The sequence below is a fragment of the Mesoplodon bidens genome (assembly GCF_964165515.1).
Source record: "Mesoplodon bidens genome assembly, chromosome: 6".
NCBI classification, from domain to species: domain Eukaryota; kingdom Metazoa; phylum Chordata; class Mammalia; order Artiodactyla; family Ziphiidae; genus Mesoplodon; species Mesoplodon bidens.
Window position 1 is genome coordinate 86,910,779 of NC_138162.1, and position 24,796 is coordinate 86,935,574.

General features: G+C 39.1%; 1 protein-coding gene across 4 annotated transcripts in view; it reads left to right on the plus strand.

Annotated features, from left to right (window-relative positions):
- Positions 1 to 1,130: 1,130 nt before the first annotated feature.
- CEP78 (centrosomal protein 78) overlaps positions 1,131 to 24,796 on the plus strand; it is a 41,501-nt gene continuing 17,835 nt past the window's right edge. For 2 of the 4 annotated variants that reach the window (XM_081236986.1, XM_081236985.1), the window contains exons 1-11: positions 1,133 to 1,775; positions 4,898 to 5,070; positions 5,162 to 5,234; positions 6,272 to 6,375; positions 8,374 to 8,548; positions 11,350 to 11,463; positions 13,219 to 13,283; positions 13,574 to 13,685; positions 17,359 to 17,494; positions 18,906 to 18,951; positions 20,307 to 20,435. In XM_081236986.1, coding sequence (XP_081093112.1) covers positions 1,523 to 1,775; positions 4,898 to 5,070; positions 5,162 to 5,234; positions 6,272 to 6,375; positions 8,374 to 8,548; positions 11,350 to 11,463; positions 13,219 to 13,283; positions 13,574 to 13,685; positions 17,359 to 17,494; positions 18,906 to 18,951; positions 20,307 to 20,435 — 1,380 coding nt within the window. In that variant the 5' untranslated portion in view covers positions 1,133 to 1,522. Of the gene's footprint in view, positions 1,776 to 4,897; positions 5,071 to 5,161; positions 5,235 to 6,271; positions 6,376 to 8,373; positions 8,549 to 11,349; positions 11,464 to 13,218; positions 13,284 to 13,573; positions 13,686 to 17,358; positions 17,495 to 18,905; positions 18,952 to 20,306; positions 20,436 to 24,796 lie in introns of all 4 variants that reach the window. The other 2 variants (XM_081236984.1, XM_081236987.1) reach the window with 2 other exon arrangements.

Consider the following 24,796-nt stretch of genomic DNA (forward strand, 5'->3'; position numbering starts at 1 on the left):
CAACTTCTACAGCCAATGTTAAAAGACAAACTGAGGCATATTTAAAATTTTAAGACTTTATTTGAGCAAAAATAGATTCAATTCAGGCACCACCAAACTGGAAGCGGTGAGGAGCACTCCAGCCACAGGAGCTGCAGAGATTTTTATTTTTTTTTTTATTTTTTTTTTTTTATTTTTTTTTTTGCGGTAGGCGGGCCTCTCACTGTTGTGGCCTCTCCCCTTGCAGAGCACAGGCTCCGGATGCGCAGGCTCAGCAGCCATGGCTCACGGGCCTAGCCACTCTGCGGCATGTGGGATCTTCCCAGACCGGGGCACGAACCCGTGTCCCCTGCATCGGCAGGCGGACTCTCAACCACTGCGCCACCAGGGAAGCCCAGAGATTTTTATTTTAAAAGGGCAGAAGCAAAGCAAGGAAATGACTGATTTGCTATAGCTTTAAAGCCTAGTTGGTGGTTTGTGACTGGTTGTCCTTAGCGGTTTTCGTAATCCTGAGGCATTTACAGGCTTAGATTTTGGTTGGTTTACGTAGGCGGCCACATCACTAGTCTAACGGCCTCCTTGCAGGGTTAATTTATTAACACCAATTGTCTGAGTTCTTCCTCTTAGTTACTTCACTTCCTACGCCTCAGTTTCCCTTTTGTAAAGTGGATATTCAGTAGTAAATTCTCTGTGGAGTTGTTAGGAAAACTGAATGATTTTATACTGAAACAGTGCTTAAAATAATGCCTAGGAGACAGAAAGTACTAGTTACCAGAGTTAGCCATCATTATCAGTACAAAACAAAGTGATTATTAGTAACCACGACCACGTCCTGAATGCATGGAACACGTGACCATTTGCCAACCACCTTGTCAAGTCAGCAGAAACTACAGAAATTAAGAGCTCTCCGCAGAAATTTACACACCCGTGCACGAGGTAACGGACCACAGGCATTCACTCTGTCTTTCACGTGTCCCTCACAGAGTGCACGCTCTCTCCTGGGCGGGGCGAGCACAGACACTTATCGGGAGTTTAACTACTTTTAAAATGCATTGATATAACCATATCTCACTTTTATTTGGATCAGTCAGTAAACGCCTTCTGGAAACCGCCAATTCTCCAAACCACCTACTTTTCGCACGGCGCTAGTCTCAAAGCTCCCGGCCCTGCTCCTCAGGCCGGGTCCCCGTGGGAGGCGGGGCTGCGTGCTGACGCACGGCGAGCGCGCTGACGTCCTCGAGCCCCGCCCCCACGGGGCCGCCAACCGGCTTGAACCTCAGCCCCGCGGCGCGAGAGCGGTGAGGCTGGCGCCAACTGCCGGCTCTGCGGCGCGGGAGGCGGCGCGGGAGCGCGGCAACGAAGGGCCGGCCTAGCTGGGGCCCGTGGCCCTCCGTCTTTTGGCTGGTACGCAAGTCCTGCGCACGCTGCGTGGCCGCAGCCGCCGGGCGGTGGGGGCCGGAGGGGCCGGGAGGCGAGCCGGGGTCCCCAGGCGGGTGTGGGCATCGTGCCCGCAGCCAGCGTCCCCCGAGGCCGCGCTGGGGCCATGATCCACTCAGTTAAGCTGCGCCGCGACAGCGCGGCCGACTTCGTCTCGCACTATGAGTACCTGTGCGCGCTGCAGGACTCGGTGCCTCTGCCCGCCGTGCGCGCTTCTCTGCGGGAGGGCGTGCTGGACTTCAACGCCGACCGCCTCCGCGGGGTGGACTGGGCGCCGCTCCTGAGCACCCTCAAGATTAATAAAGATCTGCCCCTGATCTGTATCAAGAGCTTCTTCCAGCCATGGCTTGGCGAGACAGGTTTGTAGTTCCCGCTTCCAGGGGCTCTGGTGTCGGCGCTGCGAAGCGGGTTTTGATGGTGCAAGGTGGAGGGTGGGCACTAGAACCGGTGCCCAGTGCCCGGGTGTGCATGCACTAGACGGGGCGTGCGGCCTAGGACTCCTGCCAGCTCGGTGACCCCGGCCGAGTGCCTTAAGGCTTTTAGGTCTCAGTGTTCTCATCTGTAGCATGGGCTTAACAGGACCCACTCTCTCTGGCGGTTACAAGGAGGCACTCTGTTAATGCTTGTAGACTCTACAATGTAGAGCACTTAGCAAGTTTGGAGCATCGTTAATTGTTCCACAGATGTTACCTGGTCTGTTGAATGACTTTGTCCCGTACAGACCAAAGCGATTAGGAAATTGGTATATCCCAGCTTCATTTCCTTTCCATTAAAACAGGGCTCAGGAAAAAAAAAATTTTTTTTTTAAAATAGTCGTATCATATAGTGGGAAGAGCACAGGTGTGAAGGCAGCTTAGGGTTTGAATTCTAGGGCTTATGCTTTCTGTGGCCTGGGCAGGTTACTTTTGAACTACATTCCCCACACTTGTAAAATGACATTAAAAAGCACTCTTTCTGTGGGTTCTTAGAATTAATTAAGCAGGTTATGTGTGTAAAGTATCCTGGCACTTGAATAAGTTGTCAGAACCAAGGGCTGCTGGAGACGATGCTTCTGCCCTAGGTAATCTTCCTTTCTACTGGGCGGCAGGTAAACACAAGCACAGTAGTCAGTGCTCTGGAAGAAGTGAGTTCTGGTGCTAAAGAGCACAGAATTTTTCTTTTTTAATTTTTATTTTATATTGGAGGACAGTTGATTTACAATATTGTGTTAGTTTCAGGTGTACAGCAAAGTGATTCATTTATACATATATCCATTCTTTTTCAGATTCTTTTCCCATACAGGTTGTTATAGGATACGGAGTAGAGTTCCCTGTGCTATGCAGTAGGTCCTTGTTGATTATCTGTTTGATATAGAGTCGTGTGTCTATGTTAATCCCAAACTCCTAATGTATCCCTACCCCCACCCCCCTTTTCCCTTTGCAGAGCACAGAATCTTGGAAGGGAAAGTTCGGGGTAGGCTTCTTGGAGGAGGTGCCATCCTTTCTAAGGATATGTAGAAGCTCCTGGGGTAGCAAGAGGGAGAAGTGTGTGTCAAAGTTTGAGAAATATAAGAAAATATGGCAAAACTAAGGTACAGGAGTGGAACTCAGGGTTTGGGAAAGAAATGAGAGTTGATACTGGAAACCTAGTAGGGCCCAACAGAAAGGGGCCTTGTTTGTCCTGTCAGAAGTTTGGATGTTTATCCTGAAGGCTGAGGGAAACACTAAAGAACAGTGAGACGGATTTCTGGTTTAGAGGCTCACTCGGACCTCTGTGTGGAAGGCAGTTGATTGGGTGCAGGGTGAATTGTAATCTAAGGGTCTCACTTAAGTTATAAAAAGTTGGGACTGGATTTTGGAGATCCGGGAGAGAATGGGTGGGGCCTGGTGACCAGTTAGAAAAGGGAGGGCAGCAAGCGTGGGTGACAGTTTACAGCTGCATCTTTTTGTGAGATACAGAGCACAGTAGGAAGGGATTGGGTGGGGTGGGGAGAGGATCTTACTTCATCTTCAGTGCTTTAGAGGGGCCTGGTAAACGGGTCTGGGCCCAAGGTACAGATCTGGGCTTTTTGGGAGGAGAGGTGTTTGAAGGCATGGGAGAGACTTATTAGGTTACCCACAAGAAGATCCAAAGAATCATATGTCTGAGAGTTTTTTAATTGGGTATATTTGAGGATGTTTATAAGCTGAGAGAAAGTAGCCAGCAGAGGAAGGGTGTGAAGATCTAGGAGAGGAAATGATTGTTCATTTGTTTTCAAAAACCTGAATACTTGTCATTTGCCTGGCCCTTTTCTAGGATCTGGGGTTCACACCATCTGTTATCTCTTCTTCAAGGTCAGTTCAACTCATCCCCTGGTGAAGAGAAGTCAGATTATTCTTTGCATCCCATTCAGGTGTAGGAACTGTTTTGTACCTCTGAAGGGACTTTACTTAACCAGAGTAATAACTTAGAAATCAAAAGAAATTATAGCTGGAAGGGACCGTAAAGGCCACTGTACTTAATTTTGCCTAATATTTGACATTGAATGTAAGAAAAATTTATTGCAGAGCCCATTCTCTTCAGAGTTCCTTCACTGAACTTTCTTTATGTCTTGCATCCAGTGGGTCTAGCTTGTAGCTTTTGGCCTCCTCCTAAATTTGCTTCTTCATCCATATTACATTTTGCCCGGCCTATGGCAGAAGCTCCTAGGTGGTTTCGCGGCCCCTGGGCTCAGTTCCTCTGAGTTCATCTGCTTGCTTGGGTTGAGTGAGCTTCTAAAATAAAAAGATACGCTTAAAATAATGCTCCTAATGGCTTGCCCACACAGAGTTAGTGCATACTAGCCGCCCAGCTTGTGCTCTGCACAGAGGCCTGTAGTCTGAACTGTGCTCGGCCAAGCCTCATGGGGCTCTTTGCCCTGAGGAAGGGGAGCTTTTTGTGATCACTCTCTTTATCTAATTGGTCCTTCAGCAGCGGGGAGCCTTTTTCTAATCAGCAGAGGCATCCTTACTCAGCCAGTGGTAGCCACAGGCCTCATCACCTGTGGGATACAAGCCATGCTCTCTCCCAGGCTTGCTTCGGGCAACATCTCTATTTTAATTTCTGTCTCTTCTCACACTTGGACCCCTGGCCTTTAGTCATCCCCACCTGCAGTATTTACAGTGCCCAGCAGGTGTCAGGCCTGAGTGTCTTTGCACAGGTGCTTCCTCTGCAGTTAATGCACCTCCTACTGCAACTCTGCATAGCCTCATCTTTCTAGATTCTACTTCAGGGTTATCATGAAGCCATCACTTAGATATAACTTTTTGCCCCCAAAGGAATCTCTGTGCATAAAGGTTATGTTTCTTTATCTCACGTGATTGAAATTTTGAGTTTACACATGTCCCTCCTTAATGAAGGCTTTAAGGGCAGGAGTCGTTTCTAATCCTTAGCACAGAGCAGATGCTTTTTTTTTTTTAGATGCTTTTTAATGATGATAAAATGTATGGTTTAAATCACTCATTTTGCAATAATTTTGCTTTAGGTTGTGACAGAAATAAAGTTTACAGAAGTCGTGTTCCTGCGATAAGAAATAAAGATGTGACCTTCCAGTTGTGTAAAGCTCTTAAATGCTGTGTAAGTGCGTCGGGTGCGCTAAGCAACCTGGAGCTCAATGGGCTAGTTCTGAGAGAGAGAGACTTAACTATGTTAACAAAGGTAAGCCTTCATTGTGTCCTGCCAACATTTAAGAGTTGCTTTTGGGGCATACTAAACCAATAAAATTTTAAACTTTTTCTCCCCATTAAAGGGATTGAATAAATCGGCCACTTTGGTGCACCTGTGTCTTGCGAATTGTCCAATTGGAGATGGAGGTTTAGAAAGTGAGTTTCAGTCTTGTTTAAGTCTCTTCCCATCAGACTAGTCTCGTGATTTCCTACACACTATGTTACTTCCTGTCCACCTTTTCTTGGTGGTGTTCATGTCTGGATTGTCTACTGTACCTGCTCATTCGTCCATTCTCATTTGTACCATGGAAGTTTGTCATGCTGGATACTGTCAGAATTAATCTTAAGTTTGTGTTAAGCCATAAACCACACATTTTGTATATTTTCTGTTTTTTGTGTTTGCTTATATTTTTATGGTTTCTCTTCAAGAAATATTATGGGAAGGGAAGTAACAAGATGTAAAGAGCAAAAAAGTCATCATTCTCTTTAAATTGTTAGAACATCTATCTGCAATCATAATTATAATGCACTGTGGTATGTGTTAAAATAGGAAATATATGTAACGTTCTGTAGGAGCAGCAAACTCAGTGGTGTTGGTGTGTCATGGAAGTAATCACAAAGCAGGTGACTGTTGGTTGGTGTCCTGAAACATTAGTGTGTGTTCCCTGTGTCCAGTAGTGGTCTGGAGGGGTCAGGAAGCCTGCCTTTCAATTTGAGGGAACAGCATTTGAGGTCCTCTATCTTCTATTGCTCTAGTATATTGCATAGCACCTAATAAAATATTGGGTTTATAGTTGACATTTAAATCGTTGATTGATAATCAAGATTGGGATGTATCATTGGAAATGAAAATCAGAAGAGTCTTATGCTTTTTAGGTTTTTCTCTTTCTTCCTATGTCTCAAAAGGTATGTAGTACTTTAGTGGTTGGGAATAAAGTTTGCAGTATTCAGTGTATTCAGTTTTAGTATCTAAATAGAATTAAACTGTTGCTGTAAACTGGAGTAACACTTTGTTACTGACAAGTTTTAGAATGCATCAGTTCGTCAATTACCTGTTTGGAAAGATTGTAGTTAATGATTTTAAGAATGTGGCTATAAACCTCCAATTGACTCAAGAAAAGCAAATAAGTCAAGATTGACAAATGTATAGGCTCTTCATCTTATTGTGTGTGTGGTTTTTTTTTCCCTTTTAGTTATTTGTCAAGGTATAAAGAACTCTATCACTCTTAAGACAGTAAACTTCACGGGGTGTAATCTGACATGGCAGGGAGCAGATCACATGGCCAAGATCTTAAAGGTGATTTAATGTTTAAACTTTCATGAAAACATATGTGATTGAAGCACATTAATATATTGATACAGATGGCAGTTAATTTTTGTCTTTTGATACATGTGACTGTAGCTTTAGTTTTGTTGAAAGAATATGACCAGTTTTCAGTTTGGGATTCTACCATTTAGTAAAGATAGTCCACTTAATTTTAGAAATCAGACATTTAATATATAATACATAATAATACTTTCATGTATTTTTAGTTACTGAAAACATTTATGGTGATATTGTGAAGAAACTATGCCATTATAGCCTTCAAGACTTAAATGAATCCGGTGTTTATTAGCTGATGTAGTTTATAAACTAATAAAAATCACTACATCAGCAATTTGTAAATACAGTTTTTAAAATAATGCCTTAACAACTTTACAGTGGTTATAATTACTGTATTTAGGCTTAAAGTTATTTAATAATTTGGCATGAAGCCTTTTTAATAGTTTGCTGATGCAGATCAGGGATAGGTAAACTATGGCTGGTGGGCCAGATCCAGCCCATCACCTGGTTTTGTAAAGAAAGGTTTTTTGGAAAATAGTTGCACCCATTGTTTACATGGTAGCTGTGGCTACTTTCACCCTATACCAGTGGGGTTGAGTAATTGCAACAGAAACTGTATAGCCCACAAAGCTGGAAATTTTTAAATTTAGATTTTAAAAATTGAAAAATTCTTTGAGCCTATACAGGGCAAGTCCATTGACCCCTGGGATAGAAAACAGTCAAGAACTTGGTTGCCAAAGCCAAATGGCCTAGGTTCAAATTCCCTTTCTCCCATTTCATAGCTAGTGACCATGGACAAATCACTTAACCCCTGTGCCTCATTATGAGGTTTAAATGAACTCATTTGTATAAATAGTGCCTGGCACATAATAAGCACTGTGTAAGCGATTGCTGTTATTTCTGCTTGTAGCTTTTATACGTTATTGTTAATAGAAAAATGACAGTAATGATTTTGCTTTTAGAGTGTCAAAGGCATTTTGAGTCTTATTTTTTCAAGAATGTAATAAGACTTTTTCATTTAAAGTCAGTGTTCCCTGTTACCAAAATTTATTTTATGAATATAAAGAATTGAATGTCTTTAAGACAATACTTGTGGTTAAATGTCAAACCATTATTTTCCCAAGGCACATCAAATTGGCTCTGCATAGTCCAGGCCTCTAAAGTTTGTGTGCATACCCTAGGTAGCATGTGAGGTACATTTTGTAAATATAGTTTTTAAAATAGCACCTGGGACTTCCCTGGCGGTCCAGCAGTTAAGACTCTGTGCTCTCAATGCAGGGGGCCTGGGTTCGATCCCTGCTCAAGGAACTAGATCCCGCATGCATGCTGTAACTAAGAGCCCACATGCCACAACTAAAAGATCTGGCATGCCGCAACTAAAGACCCAGCACAGCCAAATAAATAAATATAAATAAATAAATAAAATAAAATAATGCCTTAGGAGTTAGGAAAAGAAAATATTAGAACCTGTTTACCTTTGTATCATTTAAAAAATATCTGTGTAGTTTATAATGTACATAAATTATATGTATAGAACTTCGTGTATATAATTTGTTAATAAATAAGATGCATATTAAAAAGTTTTCTTATGGGTTGCCCAGTCAGGTGTTTGGAGACCGTAGGAGGACAGAATGATGAAATTTAGAGCCTCAGCAATGATAGGATTTAGAACCAATTCCCTGACTTAGAAGATAAGGAAAATAATTCATAGACTGTAATTGAGTTGTCCAACTTTACATAACTGTTCAAGAACAGGTCATCCAGTGGCTGGAATCTAATTACTGACCGACTAGAATCTGGGTCACTGGACTCGTAAAGCAGAACTGACTGTTTAATTTCTCAGGTTGATTCTCCTGGCATATATGCTTGATGTGTGTGTGTGTAAATCTCTGACATAATAAGCCATACTCAGTAGGCACACCGTGTTTCCTTTTTCAAGCATCTTAATTTCATCCTGTTAAATCTTTGAAGTATCAGACTATCAGAAGGCATGAAGAAACCTGGGCTGAGAGTCTTCGTTACAGAAGACCTGATCTTGACTGTATGGCTGGTTTGAGGCGCATCACTCTGAACTGCAACACGCTCATTGGTGACCTGGGTGCAAGTGCTTTTGCAGAATCTCTTAGTGAGGATTTATGGCTTAGAGGTAAATTCTAAAATTGAAAATATTGAATTTTTAATATTATATGTGCTTAGCTTTTGGCATGATACGTTGTGATAGGATTTTTTTTAAAGCCTCATTTTTCTGATAGCTTTTATTTTGCCTTTAAACTTTGTCTAAGAGTTGCATATATTCTTTATAGAAAATACAGAGTAACAAGAGAACAATTACCTATAATCTGAATACCCAGACATAATCACTGTTCATTTTGGTGTATATACTTTCAGTCTTTTTTTTTCTATAAATATATTTGTACACTTAGGGATTACAAAAATAGAATTGTAGTATACTTGCTATTTCATATTCCTGCTTTTTTCACTTAATGATGTATCATGTAGTATTCCATCATATTGATGTCCCATAGTTTAATCAATTCTTTGCAATTAGATTTAGTTTGCTTTTCCCTGTCAGAAACAATGTGAATACGTTGTATATACATCTCTGTGTCCATCGGGATTACTTCTGTAGAATAAGGTACTACAAGTGGAATGACTAAGTGTGACATTTTTTTTTTTTTTTTTTTTTTTTTTTGCGGTTTGTGGGCCTCTCACTGTTGTGGCCTCTCCCGCCACGGAGCACAGGCTCCGGACGCACAGGCCCAGTGGCCATGGCTCACGGGCCCAGCCGCTCTGCGGCACGCGGGATCCTCCCAGACCGGGGCACGAACCCACGTCCCCCGCACCGGCAGGCGGATTCCCAACCACTGCGCCACCAGGGAAGCCCGATATTTTTAAGACTTTCGATACACATTGCCAACTTACCATCCAGAAATGCTATGCCAATTTGTAGTCCACCCCAAGAGTGGATGTGAAGCCTGCCTCTCACAAACACTGGCTTGTAGCACTTTTAAAAAACTGTAATAAAACTACAAAAATGAGTACCTCTCCCTTTTTTATGCAAGTGGGATTACTCCAAATTTTATAACTTTTTTCAGTTAATTTAGTATGAGCATTTTAGCAAGTCAGTAAATTTGCATCTACTGCATCATTTTTTGTGACTGTTCAGTGTTTCATTATATGAATATGCCACAGTACACATAGCTTATCCATTCTTATATATAAGCTATGTCCAGTTTTTCAGTTACAAATAGTATAGTACTCTGATATATATCCTTACCTATATTTCTGACTATTTCTTTTGGTTAAATTCTTAAAAAGAGAGTTGTTGGATCAAAAGGGTATATACATTTTAGAGGCTTTTCTTTTTTTAATTTCCATTTATTTATTTATTTATTATTTATTTATTTATTTATTTATTTATTTATTGCCATGCTGGGTCTTCTTTTCTTTTCTTTTTTTTTTTTTTTTTTGCGTTACATGGGCCTCTCACTGTTGTGGCCTCTCCCGTTGCGGAGCACAGGCTCCGGACGCACAGGCTCAACAGCCATGGCTCACGGGCCCAGCTGCTCCGCGGCATGTGGGATCCTCCCAGACCGGGGCACGAACCCGTGTCCCCTGCATCGGCAGGCGGACTCTCAACCACTGCGCCACCAGGGAAGCCCTGGGTCTTCTTTTCTGTGCGAGGGCTTTCTCCAGTTGCGGCAAGCGGGGGCCACTCTTCATCGCGGTGCGCGGGCTTCTCACTGTCGCGGCCTCTCTTGTTGTGGAGCGCAAGCTCCAGACGCGAAGGCTCAGTAGTTGTGGCTCACGGGCCTAGTTGCTCCGCGGCATGTGGGATCTTCCCAGACCAGGGCTCGAACCCGTGCATTGGCAGGCAGACTCTCAACCACTGCGCCACCAGGGAAGCCCTAAAGGCTTTTCTTACAGAATCTTGGCTTAATCTGATAGGAGAATAACCACATTTTGTTTATTTTGTATTCATTTGATTTACTAGTGAGGTTTCTGGCTGTTTGTATTAATTTGGCTAGTTGGTTAATTATACCCTGTGTCCATTCTTCTGTAGTGAGAGTTTGTAAGGGTTGTATCATATCCTGTCAGATCCATATGTCTGACTTGCTATTTCTGTGTGTCATGGGGTGTAGAAAGACTTCAGTTATTTTAATGCAATGGTACACACAGCACTTAAAAAAAAGATTCATGATAGTTTCCTTTCATGTAATATTTTTTAATACCTGTGCTTTTGTGATGATCCCTTTTGTTTAAATGAGTAGGTTTTTCAGCCCCAGAACTACTAGAATTCATGATCATTTGTTCTGGTTTTTGTCTGACCTTTTACTGAGAGAGTTCTTGACCATGATACTTTCATGATAGGTTTTTAGTATGTATTCTCTATTCACACATTCTTTGAATTTGTTATTATTTGTATCCTCTTAGACTTGTCTTTTTGTTCTAAAACTAACAGAACAACGGAGAAGTTGTTACATTTCTTCTATTTTGTTTTCCCCTTTTAACTAGTTTCAAGTGTGATTTGGAGCTCAAGATCATGATCAAAAGAATGCAGTGCATTTCTGAGCTCCACCAGTTTTTGCATGTGAGGTTTACACTGCCACTGCCGCCCTTGCTAATTATGAACTGAGATTCATTTTGTGATGTTTTTTGCTCATAGGTTATATACAGTTATTCTTCAGTTCTTTAACTGTAAAATATGTTGGATGATTTATTGGTACTCAAGGCAGGGTTATCATTGCACATCCAAGAAGAGGTTTTTAAATTGTATTATGCAATATGTGTGTGTGTATACGTTTCTGTTTCTTTCCATACCCAAAATTACAAACCTGCCATGACTGGTCTTGTGCACAGGACTCTTCCACACGTGAGAAAATGAGAGTTGTCTATATGTGAAATCTGTATAACGTTAACAAGTGACCTTTTGTCTTTTATGCAAAGCACTTGACCTGCAGCAGTGTGGCCTCACCAGTGAAGGAGCAAAGGCTTTACTAAAGGCCCTTGAAACCAACAGAACTCTGGTCGTTTTGGATATAAGAAAAAATCCACTTGTTGGTATGTGGTCACTTTTTTTTTTAATTGATTAACACATAGCAAAACAAAAAGAATTTGTTCACATATTGACAGTTTTTAAAACTTCATGTGTTTAACTTTCCTGATCGTGTACAGTTGGCCCTTGAACAACGTGGGGGTCAGGGGTGCTGCCCCCCACGCAGTTGAAAATCTGGGTATAAGTTTATAGTCAGTGGTTCCACATCTGTGGATTCAACCAGCCTTGGATCGTGTAGGACGATAGTACATGTTTATTGAAAAATATCCATGTGTCAGTGGACCCGCGAGGTTCAAACCCATGTTGTTCAAGCATCAACTGAACTTTTTTAATGTTGCACTTCCCATATGTTTTTAGCAGATAATTTACTAATTAAAGTGAGTTATACTTGTAAATTTTTCTTATCTCTACTCTGAATAGAGGTAAACCTAGATGCTAAGCCTGCTTCCACCAAGAGCATTATTTCCTTCTTGTGCAACCTCTGAATTCTTGCAAGGCGTACTTTATTCATTTGTCAGTTTAACAATTTTTTTAATACCTTCTGTGTGCCAGGTATGGGTTTAGGCACTAGGGATAAAACAGTGAACCAGACAGACAAAAGCCTTACCCTCATGGAGCTTACATTCTAGTGAAGGAGTTCAGATAGAAATGAACAAACAGATAAGTAATATAATTTTAGATAGAAGGAAGTGCAAAATATCTTAATGTAAGGAGAGTAGGGGGGCAGGTAGGACTCCATTGGATAGGTTTGTTAGGGGACAGCTTCACTGGAGAAGTGGCATTTGAATGGAGACCTAAATGAAGAGAGGAGCAAGCCATGGAAGATCTGGGGTAAGCACATTCCAGGACAAGGAGGCCATGAGTATGCAGGCATGTAGGTGGGTGGAGTATTTAAGGAAAAGCAAGGAGGCCAACATGGCCAGAGTACTGAGTGAAGAAGAGTGTGGTATGACGTGAGGTCAAGGAGCTAGCCAGGGGTCTGCTCTTGTAAAGTCTTGAAGGCCAGAGTAAAGATGTGGATTATTCTAAATGAGTAGAGGGTTTTGAACTGGAAAAAGGCATGATCCAAATAGTATCTCAGTAAGATGACCTGGTATAGAGAATAGATTTGGGGGGATAAAGAAGAGGAACAGGGAGACCAGTTAGGAGACTATCACAGTGGTCCAAATAAGAGATGTTTATGGCTTAGCTTAGGTTGGAAGTTTGGAGCAAGTGAAAAGTGGTTGAATTCAGGTTGTGTTTTGAGGGAGACTTGCAGATAGATTAGATGTGAGGTATGAAGGAAATAGTAACAAGGAGACAAGTCGTTGATGATTATGTGTGCAACTGGGTGGTATCACTTAGAAGAAGGGGGCTGATGGAAGGAGCAGCTTTTGAGGGAATATCAGGACTTTGGTTTGTTATCTTAGATGCCCTGGTTTGATATCTTAGATGCCCTTTAGGTATCTAAGTGTCTGGACGGTGCTCAGACTGTACTTTCTATCCAAAGGTATCCAAAGCCACTTTAGATGCAAAATGTTTAAAGTTGACCTTTGCTGCTGCCAAAATAGTAGCCATTGGGGGCAGTCTGCAAGATGGCATCTTAGGTTTTTGAGGAAGAAATTAGAATACACAAAGGGGGAAATAAGTGTATAATTACGTAATATAGATTTCATATTTAATTTTATGGGAAAAGCAATAATTAGTTGGCTTTTGGTTTTAAATGGAAATAGCTACTCATTGGGAAATAATTATTCTAATTTCAATTTATTTTACTTTAGATCATTCTGTGATGAAATCAGTTATCAAAAAAGTTCTCCAGAATGGAAGGAGTGCCAAGTCAGAGGTATATAATGTGTTTTAGTTCTCTCGGAATAATTTCTCTTTAATGGTTTGTTTTTCTTTCTTCCTTAAAAGAAAATTATCAAGGTACTTTCTGCCATCTTAAAAGTAAGTTTTTAGTCAAATCAAATGGCTTTTCTGTCTTTGAAAATGTTGTGTGATTCTTGAATTTAGGTTCCGAGAAATGCAGATTGAAAACCTTTTATTAACTTAAAATATCTTAATTTCCAGTTAAGATCAAGCCCTCATAAATTACCTGGAACTTAAATGGCATATTTATTATTTCTTTCTCAGTACCAGTGGATAACTTCTCCATCTGTGAAGGAACCATCCAAAGCTGCTAGACAGAAAAAGAGAACTATAATTTTGGGAAGTGGTCGAAAAGGAAAAGCTACTATTAGAATAGGTAACTTTTTCTTGTTTTTAATGCTACTAGAATTTATACCCCATATGTTTTCCAGTGTGCTAAAATTGAAACAGCCAATATTAATCACATGCATATTAGGAGGACTATAATTATTTTGATACTTATGAGAATTTATAGAATGTAGATATAATAAATGAATTTAAAGAGATGTTAATATTAACCAACATTATTGTTTGGATTTCATAAAAAGTTTGTTATTTTGAAAATATTTCCTGGTTGATGATTGCTTCTAATGCTTTGCAATTGAAATTTGGGGTGCACTTTGATGATAATTTTAGTAGTGGTGCTTTTGAGGGATTTTTTTTTTTTAATGAAGAATTACCTTTTGTGCTATAAGAAACAAAATTCCTTCCCAGTTCCAACCTTCCCATTGTTCCCTTCTTCTTTCTTAGAAATTCTTACCTAAATTTTTGATTCAGGTGATATCTTGTTTCTCTCAATGATAACAAAAACTTGAAATATGTGTTATCCTTATAAAAGACTTCTACATACAAGTTTATTGACCTAGATGGAACATTTTAGAAAAACATTTTCTATATGTTTACTGTAATGTGTATTTAATTTTCCAAATGATAGTTAACCCATAAAATCTAAAATGATAGATTTTACAACTAAGCCTATAATTTTGTTACCAAATGTAATAAGAAGCTTTTAAAACCCTTTAACAGTCAATGGTATAAGTTTCACATTCTCCTGAATATATAAATGTGGTATAATTCACTTCTACAGATAACGTTTGTATTGTTTCTAAGAGACCTTAACTTTTTATTTTCTGGAACGTATTATCTTTAGTCACAAATAGTCTTTTTTTTTTGTTTATAAGAATGAATAGCAGGAGCAGCATTTGTGAAACCAAATCTAATGAAACTGTCTCTTGTGAGTAAATTTGAATTTTGAAACAGTAAAACAGTAAGGTTTAATATAAAGCAAAATAAATGTTTTTATGTTTATGATCTGCCAATTTCCCAGAAAAAGTTTTGTGGTGACTTTAGTTATATACTGGATACATTAAAATCACCAATGGACAACAACACATCTTTTATTTAGGTGCCATCTGAAAGTTTTAAAAATTTGTTGACTTAATATCACTGAACTGTCCACTTTAAAATGGTTAAAATGATAAATTTTCTGTTTTGTGTATTTTACCACCATTTTTAAAAAACGTGTTGTTTGAAGATTTTTAGGTTTTATAAAGGTATTAACATAAAAATGAAAAATTTAAAAGACCACCTCTAATCTCATTATCCTATCAAGCAATATTTACATTTTTATTTTCTCTTCCTGTTGTCTATAAACATAATTCCACATAGCTTACATATAATTTGCCATTCTTATCTTTTCATATTAAATTTTATGATTCATAGTTATACTTTTTAACATTGTATTCACAAGTTTTCATTGAGTTGGTCAGTTTTTTAAATTGGTGAATAATTGGAAATAACCTAAAATAAACTATTGTAAACATCTTCATAAATACAGCTTTTTTTTTCTACTTAAAGATGTATGTTTTTGATTCTCCATTAATCATCTTGCTTGGACAATAGTGTATTAAATAGAAGTTGTTAGTGTTTATTAAATCAAAAAAAAAGCTTATGATTTGTCTGCCAGTTATTTCAAGACAGTGATATTTTAATAATCAAATAGTACATACAAAGAAGATTTGTGATATCACACTAATTACATATTATTATTAAAAATTTATATCATACGTAAAGCATTCTTAAAACAGCTAAGTTGACTTTTGCTATAATATTAGAAATAGAAATATATATAAATAAAACATGTATATGTAAAACATATTAGGAATTCTATAATATTAGTACCTGGTGGTATATAATAGGGCATCATGGAATGAGAATAAAACAATTAAATTTTTTTTTTTATTTAGCATGATTAAACAAAGTGGAAATGTAAGTGAAGTATACGAGCTCATTGATCTATTTTAAGAGTAATTTTATTTCTTGGGCTTTTTTTTGTATTTGCCTCAGTTATTTGGAGACATAGAGGTAAGCCAAATCAATGACTGGGTATATAGTTAGATCCAGGTGAGTATAGGGGTGAAATAATGGTGTGAATTGTGTCACATTTATATTGTAATTATGTATGCCTAAAAAAAGATGGGAACTTTTATTAGAAATTTTTTTTAGCTCCTAACAAGAAAAGTGTAATTTAAAAAATTTTTATTACAAATATATTTTCTTTAGTTTCTGAAAGTAAAGGAAGGGTATACACATACAAACTACATGCATATAAACATTTTTTTGAGGGTAATTAAGTTAAACAAAATAGAATAGCACAAAATGAACTGAGCTCCTATATATTTTTAAGAGGCATATAAGTCACACCGGATCATGTGATTATCAATAAGCTACACTCTGTGAAATATTTGTCCTATATTACCACATGCACTCTATTTTACACTCTATCCTAATGCTGCTAAAATATAGTAGAAAGCAGCAGCATAGCACAGGGAGATCAGCTTGGTGCTTTGCGATGACCTAGAGGGGTGGGATAGGGAGGGTGGAGGGAGGCTCAAGAGGGAGGGGATATGGGGACATGTGTACGCATATGGTTGATTTGCTTTGTTGTGCAACAGAAACTAACACAGAATTGTGAAGCAATTATACTCCAATAAAGATCTATTAAAATAAATAAATAACATAAAATATAGTAGATTTGAAGGATAAATATAACCATTTTAACCTATGATGTTTGTTTTCAGTAAATTCAAATTAAATATTTAAATGTGAATTTTAATATATGGCTTGTTCTAAATAAAATATTAACACGTAGGTCTAGTTTTTGCTACCAAATATTTCATATAAAGATACTTGACTCTCTACTACTGAAATATAGGATGTCTCCACATGTCACTCTTTTATCCACTGGGTTTCATTTGTTTTTTTGTGTGTGTTTTCTATATGAAATCAAATGAGCAGTGAATGTTGACAGGCTTATAGGAGGGTAACATTGACTCACCTACCACCCAGCAACTTGTAGTCTTATAACTTTTATTGTTTTTACATAGAAAAATTCATCTTAAATTGAAATTTTGGTCTAATTCTAAAGATTCTGTTTGGCAGAAGTCATGGGTGTGTATCTGTGTTTCTCTATCCTGGAGATTCAGAAATGCCAAAGGTGTTCTAAGAGTCAATAAACTTGAGTGTTTCTGCATGATACATAAAATGTATCATTTTTGGGGATTTTTAAAAAATTTATTTTTGCATTTCTGCACATCTCAGTACTTTTGTTTTAGTTAAAATAACTTGTTACTGTAGAGAACTTATATTTTTAAAAAATGCTGGCTTGGGGCTTCCCTGGTGGCTCAGTGGTTGAGAGTCCACCTGCCGATGCAGGGGACACGGGTTCATGCCCCGGTCCGCGAAGATCCCACATGCCGCGGAGCGGCTGGGCCCGTGAGCCATGGCCGCTGAGCCTGCGCGTCCGGAGCCTGTGCTCTGCAACGGGAGAGGCCACAACAGTGAGAGGCCCGTGTATGTAAAACTTTTTTACAAAACGATCCTCTTTTTAATGGCCTTGGCATCATTGTCAAGTGCCTGTTTGATTCCTTTCAAAGTGTACACGTGTAACAGTTGACCTGTAGACCTTTGGTGCATCTTGATTCCTTCTTATCATGCTTTGTCAAACATAGGCTTGGCCACAAAGAAACCTGTAAGTAATGGAAGGAAACACTCTCCTGGTAAAGAATGTTATGCTCCTGAACCTCTACCACCTGGTGTGTCTGGTTTCCTGCCGTGGCGTACTGCAGAACGTGCAAAAAGGAGCAGGTAACGTGCTTGCATTCCCTGTCTTTTTCAGTCATTCAGAATTCTTTATTTTGGAACTTCTATTATGTGGGCGGTCTCTGGTGCTTTCTATAGAGCAAAAAAGATAACTCACACATGGCTTCTGCCTAATGAGCCCTTTAAGGAAGAAAAACAAAAAATAATTGAGAATTTCAACTTGTTTCTCAAGTGTCACAACAGAGGTAACCCATGGGAGTCATGAGGAGACTAAAATTATCTCCAGTTGTGCAGGTGAGAAAAGTTTCACTAAAGGCAGGTGTAGTTGAGCCAAGCCCTACAGCACAGAAGTAGGAATTTGGATATGTACGAATGGGAAAAAACACATTTTAGGCATGGGAAATAGTTTAATGCAGAATGGATGAGAAATATGGAGTAGACCTATTCTAAACCAACTGGCTTAACTCAGTAAATCAGCTTTAGTGAGTCAAACTAGCTTTAGCTGATTACTTATCCAGGGGATAGCTGTTCATAGTAATTTTTGTCATAGAACTGTAAATAAAATTGTTGAACTATAGCTTTAGGCTTGCTAAGTGAAATAGATGGCTCTAGATTATTTTCAAGTGACTTACCTGGTAGTATTCACGAAATTGGAGGTTAACAATTGCTTAAGAAAACAAAGAGAATTGATTTTAAATGGTACCTGAAGTAGTTACTGTGTAAAATATGTGTTCAGTTGCTCATGTTAAATGGATGTTTATAATCCCCATTGGACAACTGACTACTTTTTTGCAAATGGTAATGTGAATTGCTGTTGCATAAACTATAGTGTTGAATCCCCAGGCTTTGCACTTGAGTTTAACAACTCTGTGGTTTCCTATCTTCTTTCTGAGACACTTCATCTCAGGACCATCCTTGTTGCTTGGAGTGGTAAATTAGAGAATGATTAATATCACCAGTTAAAGAAGTGAGACTGGGGCTTCCCTGGTGGCGCAGTGGTTGAGAGTCCACCTGCCGATGCAGGGGACACGGGTTCGTGCCCCGGTCCGGGAGGATCCCACATGCCGCGGAGCGGCTGGGCCCCTGAGCCATGGCCACTGAGCCTGCGCGTCCAGAGCCTGTGCTCCGCAACGGGAGAGACCACAACAGTGAGAGGTCCGCGTACTGCAAAAAAAAAAAGAAAAGAAAAAAAAAAAGAAGTGAGACTGAAATCTCAACCATCCTGAATGTAGGAACTGAAGGTGCCTCTCAGCAGTTCAGAGAGTTATCTCCAAGCCAGTCGGCTAAATTCTGTACAGTTTTCTCCATAGCAGAGCCCTCCAGGTCCTTTTGAGCTTATTTTTTATAAACAATTCTGTATGGATACTGTACATAATACTAAATAGTTGTATTAACTGGGTTTAACTGGTGATTATTTACATCAAGATATAACTTCATTTTGTTGATATCTTTTTAGGGGTTTTCCATTCATCAAAGCTCGTGATGTATGTAATCAATTGCAGGTATGTAGCTATCATATTTATAATATATAGGGGGTTGAATTGGGAAAGGTGGATGGTCATTCTTTTTGCTTTTTAAACGGACAGAGCCTTACAAGAAGCATTTCCCTCTCTGAAATAAATCTTTTTAAAACTTGTCTGGTTGCTCTCCCAATGCAACTGTGTAGTTGTGTGGATTTTTCACACAACTGGCAGCCTTGTGGTTATGTCTGTAAACAAGGAAGCCTGTTCTCCAGTCCGCAAATCAGCTGTTACCCAGTGAAACGAACTTGACTGCCATTTCTGACCCCTCACAGGGAGCTGTCATACTCAAGAATGTTCATATGTTTTCAAGAAATGTTGTTTGCGGGCTATATGTACAAATTCCTGATCTTGAAGCCAATATAAAGCAACATCTCCCAAACCTCTGCTCTCTCACCAAGGCCACACACATTCCCTCTCTTCTGGCCTCATGGCAAGCTACTACTGTCAGTATTAGATTCTCCTTCCCAGTGCTCTTGGGAGACTGCATAGTTGCTGAGACTGAGAGAAGAGCACTTTAGGTGTCAGTCCTGCCCTTGCATGCCCCGAGGCCTCGTTCTCCTGTTGGGATTTTCCTATGCTGCAGGGTTTGCTGCTTGTTGTCAAAATGATGTCCTAGTGACTTGTCTTCTGCGTAGTTATATAATCCCAGCACACTTCTTTATGATCTGTAGACTTTTATGGGGTTGTGACCAGGTCAGTTTTTAAATGTTTGGAAATGTCATATTGAACAACATTGCAGTGGCAGTGAAGCTTGACAGGAGAATTGTATTACTATTACACTAGTTTTGGCTTAAGGGTGATGAGAAGATGAAATTTTTGATGGGTCAGTTTTAGTTGTGTATGTGTATGTGATTTATTTTTTAAAATTCTGATGTTTATTATTCACAGCTTAGATATGTTGACTTTCTGATTATTCTTCTGATTCTTTATCAGTCCCCTTACTGATGAGTTTTCCTCCAAAAAAGTACATTTTCTTCCAGACTGTTTTTGTCTGATGGTGAAGAATAAATTTTTCATTTGCAGTATAAAGTTGATGTGAGAAAAAATGTTTACCTTGGCTCTTCACTTGGCTTCTGCGAAAGAAACTTAATAAAATAATATGGGCAATTCCCAATACTAATCCTAACCATGTACAACAGAGGTCAGTACAGTAACATAGCAAAAATAAGTTACTGTAATTTTACTTAGTCATTGCCTGTTTTAGACTAAGGAGCAGTGAGAGACATTTATAAGTAATGATACCTCAGATTACTTTTGTTAAATGTCCTCTAATATTTGGATATTTGGTGTCTGCTTGTGTTATCTTTTATACAATCTTGTCTTCTTTCTTTAAGCAATCAGAATTTCCTGTGACTGTGACAGTAGAGAGTCCTTCCTCCTCAGAAATCGAAGAGGTCGATGATTCCTCAGAAAGTATTCAGGAAGAGCCAGAGAAAATCAATTTGAAACAAGAAGCATTGCAGGTACAAAGTTATTGCTTTAAAGCTGTAGAGAAGATTATTTTTCAAACGGAAGCCTGATTGCAACACTGCAGAGCTTGTGTGAGGGTTCTGTTTTCTCCTCCCATCTGCATTGTATCCCCTTGAATGGTTCCTTAAGCTTAGACCAAGGTGAATGGTGGACATTTGAACTCTAAGAAATAAAAATCAAAACATGTCATTAGTAATATATTTTTCTTTCCTTAGAACCTTAGGATATTAGATTTGGGGAGAACCTTAGTGATCATAAGATAAAGAAATTGAGTTCTGAATGTAGTCAGCTGATTCAGTGCTCTTGTTTTACAGATGAGAAAATTGGCAGTTCTAGTTGAACTCCCTTTTTTTTTTTTTTTTTTGTGGTGGTACGCAGGCCTCTCACTGTTGTGGCCTCTCCCGTTGCGGAGCACAGGCTCCAGACGCGCAGGCTCAGTGGCCATGGCTCACGGGCCCAGCCGCTCCGCCATGTGGGATCTTCCCAGACTGGGGCACGAACCCGTGTCCCCTGCATCGGCAGGCGGACTCTCAACCACTGCGCCACCAGGGAAGCCCTGAACTCTCTTTTTATAAGAGAAAAATATGACCTCATTTTAAATAAAAGTAAAGTTGAAAAAAGTTTTAATGTTGATATTCTCCTTTCCTAAAATAAAAAATACCAAGAAGCTACATTATATTACCTAATAAACCTGATATCTAATGTCATTCCATACTTCTGTTTGTATGGACAGAAAAGAAAAATTGATTTTCATAACAAATTTTTGAACCTCAAAAATAATACATTTATTTTATTTCAACTTTAATGCAGAGCTGAAAATTTCTAGTAAATAAGGGAACACCGGGCTTCCCTGGTGGCACAGTGGTTGAGAGTCCGCCTGCCGATGCAGGGGACACAGGTTCGTGCCCCGGTCTGGGAAGATCCCACATGCCGCGGAGCGGCTGGGCCCGTGAGCCATGGCTGCTGAGCCTGTGCATCCGGAGCCTGTGCTCTGCAATGGGAGAGGCCACAACAGTGAGAGGCCCACGTACCACAAAAAAAATAAATAAATAAGGGAACACCATTTGGGGGGACCTTGTCTTTGTGTTACAAAGTCTATGTTTAATTTTTAAAAATTATTTAATATGATTTGCTTTTCATATGAAACATGAAACTTGACAGGTTTCGGAACTAATTATCCCATTATTGTAGGACTATGGAAATTACTATTTGATTTTCAAAAGAGAAAGTTAGATTTTTATTTTTTTAATTAAAATTAATGATAATATAGAGAAATTTTAAGAAAAGAACTTAGAAAATTATGAAATGTTAGAGGAGGAGTAACCTATAGTTCATTTAGAGTTGCCCCCTTTTGTTTTATAAATGAGCACCTAAAATTTGTAGCATGTAAGTGGTTTATTAGTAAGTTGCAGAGTACGACAAGACCCTAGAGCATCTAACCCACATTCCTTGTCATTTTAGATGTGTTGTATTCATTTCCTTCACGAGTAGACCAGGAGATTTTATTTCTAAAAGCAATGATAGACACTGGGGAAGACCAAGAAGTTTAAACACTGGGACCACAGAATAGCAGATTCAGAATGCACTGAGAACCCTTTCAGCTCTTGTCTGTTTTGACAGTACACTAAAATGATGTTATCAAAGTGTTTAAGTATATAAGCCCACAACAGTCAAGAGATTTCAACATAGTTTTGAAAGACGGAAGACAAGTGGAAGAGGGTGAAACTGAAGCAGTAGAACAGAGGAAAAGCATCACCTAGAATATGCACACGGACCACCTTCAACTGAGGAGGAATCTGACCCCACCTGCAGAAGCAGCTCCATACTCAGATGCACATGTAGGAGAGAGGGTGGGGTTATTTAAAAGTGTGACTGAAATAGGGGAGCTCATTGAAGGGTTGTGTTTGGAGGAGTGGACTCCCAGCCCTGCCCTCACGCTCCTGAAATGAGATGATTTCATTTTGAAAACAGTGAAACTGGGGAGAACTAAGGCAGCTAGTGTGAGTTGTTACCCCCTAGAAAAGAGTGGGGGGGATGCTAGTACAGTTACTCCCCGCTGCTTCCTGCATAAGAAACCAATCAATCGTTGACTTCAGGGAGCTTTCTGCGCTCATTCTTAAATAGAAAATAACTGTCATTTGCCTGATAGTTGAGTAAAGCTTACAACATGAGAGAAGGGGAAAAAGAGAGAAAACATATCCTAGTAGGACCAGGGACAATTTAGGGAACAAAATAATTTAATAAAACCCCCTAATTAGTATCCTGAGAGAGGTTTAAAAAGAGCTAGCAACTATAAAATAAGACTAGGGGGTTAATTAAAAAGAGAATGGTCAGAAAGCAAAAGAGGTCTCTTGGAAATGAAAATATGGTTGCTGAAAAAAATTCAGTAGGAATTTAAAAAATTTCTCAGTATATAAAAAAGTAAGACATAATGGAAAATGTGATAGAAATATGTTAGAGAGGCTGCATCTAGGAGATACAACATGTTACTATTAGAAACTTTAGACCCAGAAAAAAAATGGAGGGAAGCTGTCAAAGGGCAAGAAAATTCCCCACAGCTGAAAGTAGACATCAGGCCTCAGATTGAAAATAGCTGCAAGATGAACAAGAATAGACTCATACCTAGACACCTTTCATTGTGAAATTTTAAAATACTGAAAAAATAAAATAAAATAGAATAAACTACTGAGAGGATACATTCATTCCAGAGAGAAAAATACTGGGTCACCTAAAAAAAAAAGTTAAAATCTGACTTTATCATAGTTGTCATCAGCACCATGGATCCTGGAAGGCATTAGAAAGATACCTCCAAAGATTTTCAGGCACATAATTTTCACCCTAAGGTTTTGTATCTAGCCAAACTATCAGTCATAAGTGGAGGCTGAATAAGATATTTTGTACATAAAGAAATTTGAAAATTTTACCTCCTGTGCTACACCTTAAGCTATTTATAGAAATAATCCAGCAAAATGAGGCAATAAACCAAGAAGGAAGGTAATAGGGGATTCAGTGCAGATCGCAGCTAGTCTAGGGTGGAGAGGCTTCTATTGATTGTGTGATTGAGAGCTTAGAAACACCTTGAGGCATATTGTACTTACTAGGTATTAGGCACTGTTGGAAGGGAGGAGGGAGAGGAAGAGGAGAAGGAACTTGAACTCCAGAGAAGAAAATGCTATACTGACATAAACATGAAGCAGACTAAATTATGGTTGATTTTTAACCTACTATTGGTGAGGAAGGGAAGAATCCACTTAAACTTGACACTATAGATGTCCCCCTTTTCAGTGACACACAGGGGTAATGACCACCTATCTAATTTGTTGTCCAAACCAGAACACTTTAATAGTGTAAGGAGGTGCTATAATGCTGTAACATCAGGACAACAGGTATAAACTGGAACAGCCCAAGGCAGCTTGGGGTATGTGGTCACCCTACACAAGGGCAGTGACACTGAAACAGTATAGAAGGAGGTATAGTCTGTATACAGAGACACAATACATCTGCAGTGGGCAATATTAATTTAATTGTAATAATGGAAATACTATCTTCGTTTGCAGCTTTTATTGTTAACTTGCATGTAATAACAAATAACTAACCTAAACTATACCTAGCATGTATTAGTATTAACTTGGTATGTACTGAAATGTATTGTGTACTAATATGTACTTAGTATGTATTATGCTCTAAGTGTTTTTGTATATATTAACTCATTTAATCCTCTGAATAGCCTTATGAGGTTGGTGGTAATATCATTCCCACTTTTCAGAAAAGGAAGCTAAGACAGGGAAGGAACTTGCCCAGGCTGTACCTAATTTAGGGCTGGATTGAGGCTTTGAGTTTAGACTCTCTGCCTGTTCTCTTAAACATTACTCCGTACTGACTCTCAAATAACGGAAGACTTAACTGCACATAGAACAGAATATAAATTTCAACTTTGACAACATAAAAGCTAGGTTTGGAAGGTAGACAGGAGGTAGAAAAAAGGGAAGATGGTATGAATGTCCTCATTTTTACAAAGCATGACGTTGAGAGAGTTTATAGTTGATCAACAATGTAGGTATTTAAGTATATCACTACAAGTCAAAGAGATCATGAGCAGTGGAATAACTAATGATGACATAACTTTACTGAGCAGTGTGGACATAGGAAATTGTGTAAAGGAACTAAACCCTTACTTAGTAAATTAGAAAGTTAACAGATAATGCCTCAAATTTAGTGAGAAAATGGTCATGGAAGAGTATTACTTGGAAATGGAGAAGAATTCAAAATAACAATAGTTGGGGGCTTCCCTAGTGGCGCAGTGGTTGAGAATCTGCCTGCTAATGCAGGGGACACGGGTTCGAGCCCTGGTCTG